A 9,564-nucleotide genomic window follows, 5' to 3' on the forward strand; every position below is an offset into this window, starting at 1 on the left:
GTGTGCTCTGATTGGCCAGCTATCCAGTGCGTTGTGATTGGCCGAATACCTCAAGCATGTGACAGAAATGTTACGCCCCTCACCATACTGTGATGCCCTGTGTCCCGGCCGGAGCGACGAGACAAAAATATTAAAACCCATTAAAAACGAGGCATTTGTTGCATCCAGTGGGGACCTAATTACGGATTATAATTACTTATACTGTCTTTTTACGCGTTGCGTTGACCCTGGACTCTTTGCTATTGTGAACTGATTATTGATTAATTGTTGCCTGCCCTGACCTCATGCCGTCCCTGGATTCCGAGTTGTCTCATCTTTACTGTTGTGTTTGATGGTGATTAACCCTGCCTGTTCTACTACGTTTTCAATATAACAGCAAATGGATCCTCACTCTGTTGAAGCCTCGTTACAGAAGACTTCGCCAACACACAATCCAGCAGCTCTGGCTCATCTAACCACGGAATTATCCACTCAAGCGAACCAACTCGCTGTTCAGCAACACCAGCTGGCGCGACTAACGACACTGACGGAGGAGCTTGTTGATGCGCTTCGGAGTATACGTCTCTCACCTCCGGATCCAGCGCTTAGTCAGCCTAGCATTAACGCATCACCTCCTTCCGCTCCTTCCATTAACCCTCGCCTGGCTCTCCCAGATAAGTTCAGTAGCCCCTCACTGCAGAACAAAGATCCAGGGGGCGGGGTTGGATCCACATCTAGGGGGTGGAGATGGTAGGTTTAGGGGTGGAGATGGGTGGGTTTAGGGATCAGGGGATGGAGACGGGTGGGTTTAGGTATATGTAAGGTGGGAGGAGTTGGATCTGGATCCAACCTCGCCCCCTGGTTTTTGTGTTCTGCAGTGAGGACCATCTCTATAAGTTTGACGGAAATCCCATGAAGTGTAAAGGATTTTTGTTGCAATGTTCATTGTTTGTTAACCAACAACCAGCAATGAATAAATAATCAGTTCACAATATTAAAGAGTTCAGGGCAGGTGGCAGGCGATCATGGTGAGAATAAACAATCCAAAGGTAATCCACTGGTAGACAAGACACGGGAAGAAATGCTCAGAAATGCACACCGGGGTAATACAAGACTTCACAATGAGGGAGAGTCTGAGAGCTGTACAAATAGTCCACTAATGCAGGTCAGGTGCAAGTGCAATCAGAGCCAGGAACAGAGTTGGAAATGAAGTCTGAATTGGAGTTCAATACTCAGGGGAGAGCGCCCTCTGGTGGCGAGCAGGAGGCACTGTGGGAGTCTCGTTTGTGACAGTTATACTGATTATTGCATCATTATAGATTATTATAGATCAAGAAAATTCCCTTTCAAGGGAACTACGAACTGCGTCCTCTAGGGGTCGCTATGGGGCAATCTGCGTGCACTGCTTAGCGTTTTCCAATGAAAAAGCTCCACTCTCGTTTGTCTCTCTTTTTGAGGAAAGAGGGGCAGCCATCTGCTTCCCGCGGTTCAGGACCCGCCGCTGCTGAGGCACGGAGGAGAATGAGCTCATGAGCTGTTGGAAGTTATGGATTGTGCCACGGCGAGGTTAGACTTGCCGTGGAAGCGGGCCAAGAGAGTGGCGCCACGGGGTCGTCTCGATGAGCGTTATCTTTCTGACCATAGCCCCCTGTAGAAGAGACGCTGGCCAGCTATCTCTCTATGGGTGAGATGTCCTCTCTTAAAACTCCCTCCTTGCCATCTAAACCCCTTCCGGACACATCTCGCTTGAATCTCGCTTGGGCATACGCAGCAGCAGGTCAGGCTGTCGCTTCGTTGCACATGATGGCGCATGGCGGCTATGGTAGTGATGGAGAGACATCTGTGGGAGAACCTGGTAGATATCGGGAAGAAAGAGAGGGGATTTCTTCTCAATGCTCCGGTTTCGCCTTCCGAACTTTTTGGTACCTCCATTGAGACGGTGGTCGAGAAGTTCAGGGAGGCGAAGGCGCGCTCAGCGGCCTTCAAATACTTGAGTATCTACTCATTTCCTTCGGGGGTTTTATATCTGCCCTTATCTTCCCCTTCCTAATTCCCCTGTAACCACCATCTCTCCACCTGATGAGGTTAGGTGGGAACTTCCTGCATTACAGTCTCCTGTGCTGGACCTATGATGTTTTGATTGGTTCTATGGCTTCATAGTGACCACCTTACTCATGATCTGGACTAAAGGCTTCGGTCGCTTCCTGAACGTGGCGCGGGAACCATGGTGGGTGAGTACGATCCATTTCTAAATAACTGCTGGATTCAGAAACTGGGTGCTCGACTTGCAGTGTTTATTTCACTCGTCGATATGATGTCCAGACGGTATGATAGCATGGTTTCGGCTTCATGTTTCCTGGATCATGCGGCCAGGTCACAGGCTTCTGCGGGAGCCTTCTTGATCATGAGGCCCCCGGCACGGCACTGCAGAATTTCCTGGGCGTCCGGGCTGGGCTTATGCTTTCAGGCTGCCCTGTCTGGTATACCGTATCTAGGTCGCCCTGAGGGGCCTCCTGGTCACCAGGATATCCCCTCTTGCTGAGGCATCGAGCGGGAAGTATAGGTGACATTTGCGAGAACCTTCTTGTGTAATGCTGTCTCAGGCAGTGCTCCCTTCGCCTTAGAGGCTTGCATTTGAGCTTGCCTCTCCCGTATGGCTCAGTACTTCCGGGTATCTGTGAACAGATGCTTGGGAAGCTCTTAACCCTCTTAGCGCCAAAGTCGCAAAATTGCGACAAGACGTCATACTTAATAAAATAGACTGTAGTTCCTAATATGGTGTAATATCTCATTTGTATTACTGATCAAAAAGTAGGCTACTGTTCACATGCGTTTTACTACCATATAGTATAGTAATATGGCAATAATTTAGTACTTTCTCCTGTTTTATTGTTGGTTTCCTCGTTTCTGATCATTTGGAATGAGGATAAAAACACAAAAAAAAAACATGCAAATAAGTTCAAACAACCATTCACAAGACAAAAAAAAAAACATGCAAATAAGTTCAAACATCAGTTCAATATATATTATTTCCTGAATATTATGACATTCAAGAGGGCCGCCCCCTGATGACGTCGTAATATGCAAATTAGATTAGTATATTTACACCCCACATAAACTTTCGGTCATGCCCAACATTTTTTACAACTATACAAATATACAAATAAGGTAGTATATATACAGTAAATATACAAATACAAATTGATGTCAAAATCCAGCATTTTTCCAAAAAAACCCTGGCGCCTAAAGGGTTAAAGACTAATGAGAAGTTGTAGTGATGCAGGTTTAGTTATTCTAAATTGTGCCTATGTTGTTATGTGATTTGTGTTGTTATTTGTGACTATGTTTGTTTTTATGTAATTTTATTGTGATATTGTTAAGCACTTTGTGCAACCTGGTGTTGTATTAAACTGTGCTATATAAATAAAAAACAAACAAACAAACAGCCAACAACAGAGCAGCTATAATGTTTATGTCGCTGACACATATCACTAGCTGCTCTAGCGATGATATAAACATGGCAGACTGTGTGCAGCTCACTCAGGGCTGTGTCTATGCTAATAGGGCAGATTCTCACCAGTCGCGGGTGGGGCTTTGTCCCTACTGTGACATCACAGTAGGGGAAAATCAGGAACTTCACTTTTGGAGAGACTGTTTATGATTTACGGGGATTATAAATCTATGGTAAGTGCACACGCTAAGCTTTGTGCACTTTCTGAAATCCAAATGGTGGTGAGTGTGCACGCTGAACAATTTGCGCACTTTCTAAAATCCACATAGTGGTAAGTGGGCACGTTATACTTTGCACAATTTTCTGAAATCCTGTATGGTAAGGGTTACGGGCTATTAGCCTCATTCCCTTTCTCTGAGTTGGTTTAGACTCCGGTACCTTGGGCTCCACTCAACCAGTGTGTCTCTTGTTGACACACTTTTGAAGCATCGCTCCCCTCACCATTGAGGGTTATTGTGAGCATGGTGCTTTCTTGTAAGTGTGCACGTGAAGTCTTTGTACACTTTCTAAAATCCACACTGTGGTAAGTTCGCACGCTAGTACTTTGTGTTCTTTCTAAAATCCTGTATGTTGAGGGCTTCGCGCGACAGCTTCGTGCCTTTTCTTGAGCTGGTTAAGCCGCGGTTCCGCCTTGGGTACCACTCCACCTATGTATCCTCTGGATACCCACTTTTAACAGGGTGTTGCTACTAGGGGTCTGTTGAGACAGTTCCTTCAGCATATGCAGAGCAAGCGGTAGCCCCCTGTGTGACAGGCCAAGACTTAGTATGATTCTAGGCTCTTGGTCGTATTCCCTTAAAATAATATATTTTTTTCAATGTATGCTTCAGACACGGGTCACCACGAGGTGTTCCCCATAGCGACCCCTAGAACACGCAGTGTCTCGTTCCCTATTCAGGGAACCATGGTTACATACGTAACCTGAGACGGTTTTTTTTATACAAAAACTCTAGTAGTTGCATAGTTATTAAAATCAAATTCAAGTTTTTAAGACTATAAGCTACAAGCAAAACCGTTTTCATGTACTGGTGAGATTTTGGTGTATTTTGCTTCCATAACATGTCTTCATTCAGATTAGTGGAAGGAAAACATCCAAAATACATACTTAAATGTTTAGCTTCTTACACTTGATCTATTATCGTCTGTAGATTTCAATTACAACACATATATATATATATATATATATAAAGGCTATTTTCTCAACTTGAGTTTGTTTCTCCACTTCAGCAGCACATACATACACCAAACTTAGCCGTTTTCTTCCTCTCTATATTCTGAAGATTTTACTGAGGGGTTTGTTGATATATCATTCACATGAGTTTTTATAATATTTTATTCCTAAAAACATGGTGAAAATGTATTTGTTTTCTGTCTGTTGACAGTATTTTCTGATTTATGGAGTGATAAAAAGAGAAATCCAAAATCCCATCTGTAAAAACTTTTAACTCTAATATGTCAATAAAATTAACAAGAATTTTTAACCTGGTTTTATACAATGTTCAGATTTACAATCTGGAAATGTATGCAAATTACATTTGAAAAACATTTGTCTTAATGTACTGTGATTAATAAACTGGGGAAGTATGGTGAAATCTATCAATTTTCTTTTTTTTTTAATCCTGTAGTGTCTTGACTTAAGATCATTGAGGAATAAAATGTAACTACAAATACCAAACGAATAAAACTATAAAATAATATCTACCCATATTTTAAACTAAAACATTTAAGTTAATGTAAAACATATTGCAGTGATGTCCACTGATTGACATATTGGTTTCTGTGCCAATACTGAAATTACCAACTAATGTCAATCGATAATACTAAAATTGGTACAGAAACCAATGTGTCAGTCCATAAATAAAAGTGATGTCCACTGATCGTCCATTGGGTTGACATGTTGATTTCCATACCAATATTAAAAGTGGCTACAGAAAAAGATATGCCAATCAATAAATACTAAACTGTAGAACTCAGGATGTTGAGTCTTACCATCACTTTGGCAAAAAAGGGATACATCAAATTACAGGCTTGATCACACCAGTATCCAGTCGTCCTTAGATTTACACAGTATTGTTTTCCATTCAAATTGTTCGGCTGATCTAAATCCCATTGTATTTCATTGTGACATTGTAAGTCACACTTTCATCTTGCAAAGACCAGCGCCATGCATTCACATCGTCATACAGTCCAATCCAAATGTAAAATTGTAGTTTATCTCTCAACTTGTCCAGTTGGCTCCACTCTTCATTGGTCTGGACAGTGGCCAGGTCAGTGTAGTTCTGTTGGCAGTAATATTGAGCCTCGTCCCATGTTTTATACTCTTTGATCAGAATATACTCACGTGAGCCGCACAGAATGACTGACAGAAACCCTGTTTGGAAAAAAAAGGGTGTGGGGTTCATACAAAATCAGTACAAAAATCCAGTAATTCAGCGGTCAATAAAATGTGACTTACTGGCAAACTATCACATTCATCCACAAAAATACACTCACCTGAGAGCAAAAAGAAATGAATCAATCTTTGCTCCATTGCTGCTGAGATTAGCTTGGGTTAGTGAGGTCTTATCCATAGACTAGCTAAAAACGTATGGACCCTGTATTAAAATATAGCTGTGAACACACGCCCCTGTTGATTTGCGTACTGAAATCAGTATTGTCCTTATTCCTTGACCACAGCAGCATTAGTAATTCATGGTGTGAAGATTTGCTCAGCTAATGATGCACATCAAATGTGTTTACACAAATAAAGAGAGAATCAATCCAGAGAAAAGGAAGTTGTTTGCATGGGAAACCATGACATTCCTTGTTAGCGCACCACCTCCCATGCCGGAAATGTCTGTTCGAATCCCACTCAGAACAAGAACGAGGGGAGTAGAACCGGAGGAGTGACGTGCAGTTACAAGCGTGTTATTACCTACATGTGTCGCCAAGATAAATGTGAAAATACAAACATTCAAAAAAGCTGTTGTGTTTGAATGAAAGTCAATGGAGGGGAAGCCACCATTGAAGGGGTATCCACGAACAGTTAGTCATGACGGTTGTAAAACACTGAAAGTGATTCCTTGACATCGAGGCAATTACACAATGCCTTCTCCAATGACACTGCCCCTCCAAAGAAAAGATCTGCAATCACAAATGATCAAGCTGCTTCAAAACTGACCATGTATTTAGAAGGGAAATTATTTCAAGCAACACTTGTTAACAACACTTTCTATGCTTTTAAAATACTGAGAATAAAATATTGGCTCCATCACTGTCCAGATCAAAACAGTACGTTGTAGTGGACAGAGATGCACCATTTATGGAAAACTAGTCAAGAGCAGGTGTGAACAAACAACACACACACAATACTTTTCAGCTTTTGGTCAACTTTCAGCTGTTTTGCATTTTTTATGTAAAAACAGCATCATTAAAGGTTAATGAGTTCATAGCTATTCATCATTTGCTCAACTAACGATGCACAACAAATGCATTTACACAAATACAGAAGACTTATTGCAGAGGACGAATGGAAACATTTGCATGGGAAAGCGTTTGTTCAGGAAAGGCATTCGAGTGGGCATTATTTAAATATTTTACTCATGACAAGACTCAAAAGAAATAGTTTCAAAACAGAAATGACTTTATCACAAAATAATTGCTTTAAAATTTTGAAAGAACATCAAAGAGTATTATCTGAATTGTGAGATCAGTACAGAGAGCCATGAATGTGCAAACACATCTTTATACTCTGCACATGAGAATCCATTCACCGCTCTGGCTGATAAACAAGAACACAGACACAAAAAAAGTGTAAATACACACAAAAGTTCCTGCACAAAACATTGTAGAAAAAAAAAATCAACATAACTCATATTTAAATTTGAATATTCATGACTGCCTGTTAAGCATCACACAGTTTTCTGCTAATGACTAATGGAAATGATTATGAAAGTAAGTGTACTTTTGTTAAGGTTATCTGTCAGGTAAACTAAAGATATCATCAATTATGTTTTTCTTACAATTTAAAAGCAATATGTAAATTCACGACCAGTCATTTATTTTTAGCTAATTACATAAAGCCAATGAACCAGAAGGACAATTGACAAAGTTTAAAAATGAAACCATTAAAGCGCAATTTGCATAGATCATTTTATTTTGCATTGTTTATAGACATAATCTGTGTTTTTTGTTGTCCAGGCAAACTATAAAAAATAACAGCGAACGAAACTTTCTTTGTAGACAATGTCAATGTACTATGAATAAACTTTCAGCTCTTGACATAATTAAGCGAAACTCCAAGGCCAGCATGACAGATCTTCAGTCCATAACTGTAATGTGTCCAATCGGGCTCATGCCTCTATCATGTAAATTTAGCACACATATTTAAAGCTGCTATTGAGGCCTTCAAAAAGAGACGGGTAAAGCTATGAACATATTAACTTGAAACAACATCTTAAAAACACAACACTAAAGAAACAGACCATCAGTTAAAATATCATGATGTCAAGACCATTGTCACGAATCTGGTCTATAAACTTCCGTTCACTCACCACCAGAGGTCACCTGCTGTGTTTCCTGATTTCTTGGTTTCTGATTCTTGCCCGCGTATCTTGGATTTACCTTTTTCCTTGCCATTTCGGACTGTGTTTGCCCCTCGCCTGGACTATTGCTCTCGTTTATGGATTACCTCTCTTGTCAAGCCCTCTGGATAACGTTCGCTGTCGTCTGACTCAAGCCCGTTTTGGATTGCTCTTTTGTCTTGCCTGTGCCATACCCGTTTGCTGTTGTTCGACCCTGCCTGTGTTTTATGACCATGTTTATTAATAAAAGCTTGCATATGGATCCGCATGCCTCTCGTCTCGTTGGCTCCGTTACAGAATACTTGGCCACACAAGGATTCAGCAGCTTTTCCAGTGGAAATGGACAATGGCTAGGTATGGACACTACAAGATTACTAGTAACCCTTAAACAAGGCACACGATCACTGGAGAGCTATATTCGAGAGTTTTTAACCATCGCTCACTATTCAAAGTTACCAGACATTATTTTGACAGAGTTTTTCTGTGATGGAATCAATCAACCTCTTCAGTCTAAGCTTAGACACGAGGGTCCGCGTTTGTCACTCAGCCAATTTTTGGATTATGCTTTGTTGACTGTTGGCTCTCTATTCACTGTGGGTGTCACGGTGGAACGCGACCCCGCACTCACTTGTGTAATGGTGGCCGCACTAGAGCACGTTCACAAAATGGCGGTGACAGCGGAGCCTGATCTCAAAATGGCGGAAACAACAGCGCCCCGTCACATCACAACTGATCATCCAGAGTCACGTCACATCACAGTTGATCATCCAGAGTCACATCACATCACAGCTGATCTTCCAGAGTCCCGTCACATCACAGCTGATCATCCAGAGTCTTGTCGCTTCCTCTCTGTTGCACCCAGATCTTCGAGGTCAGTTTTTCAGTCTCCCAGACTGGCATCCAGCATGGAGGATCCACCGCTGGTGTCAGCACGTGCAGCTGGTATCCCTAAACCAGCTATCTCAGACCTTTCTGTTCCTGAACTGATTCCCCTGTCTGTAGCGCTTCCCACATTGGGGATCGCCTTATGGTGTATTTGGGCTGCAAGTGGCGGCTGACGCTGCAGATCCTCCCGAGGTAGTGGCGCTTGCTGCTGTGTTCCCCGAGGCGATGGTGCGCTCTGCAGCTTCTCCAGAGATGGCGGCGTATGCTGCAGAACCTCCCGAGGCGGAGGTGCTCGCTTCAGCTCCTTGTGCGGTGGTGGCGCCCAGCAACGCCCTTTCAGCCTGTCATGTCGCGAAGGAACCATTGCTGAACTTTGTACCTGTCCTGTTAAGGAGAATACTAATGAACTCTCCCTGTTTCCTGATGGTACAGCTGTAGAACCTCCAGAGGTGGCGGCATCCACTGCAGAACCTCCAGAGGTGTCAGTGGTATCTGTGAACTCTCTGCCTGTCCTGTCACGGCTATGGAGGCCATCTGTGAACTCTCTGCCTTTCCTATCATGGCTATGGAGGCCGTCTGTGAACTCTCTGCCTGTCCTATTATGGCTATGGAGGCCATTTATGAACT

The 9,564-nt window shown here is 42.5% G+C and overlaps 1 protein-coding gene across 2 annotated transcripts in view; it reads right to left on the bottom strand.

Annotated features, from left to right (window-relative positions):
- Window positions 1–5,761, bottom strand: part of LOC107692015 (macrophage mannose receptor 1) — a 17,398-nt gene extending 11,637 nt beyond the window's left edge. For both annotated transcript variants that reach the window (XR_001634611.1, XM_016490886.1), the window contains exon 1: window positions 5,480–5,761. Coding sequence is in view for 1 of the 2 variants with exons in the window: in XM_016490886.1 (XP_016346372.1) it covers window positions 5,480–5,506 (27 nt within the window). In the remaining variant the exon portion in view is untranslated. The remainder of the gene's footprint in view (window positions 1–5,479) is intronic.
- Window positions 5,762–9,564: the final 3,803 nt, after the last annotated feature.

Source organism: Sinocyclocheilus anshuiensis, unplaced genomic scaffold, assembly GCF_001515605.1.
Source record: "Sinocyclocheilus anshuiensis isolate Anshui unplaced genomic scaffold, SAMN03320099.WGS_v1.1 scaffold867, whole genome shotgun sequence".
Taxonomy (NCBI): Eukaryota; Metazoa; Chordata; class Actinopteri; order Cypriniformes; family Cyprinidae; genus Sinocyclocheilus; species Sinocyclocheilus anshuiensis.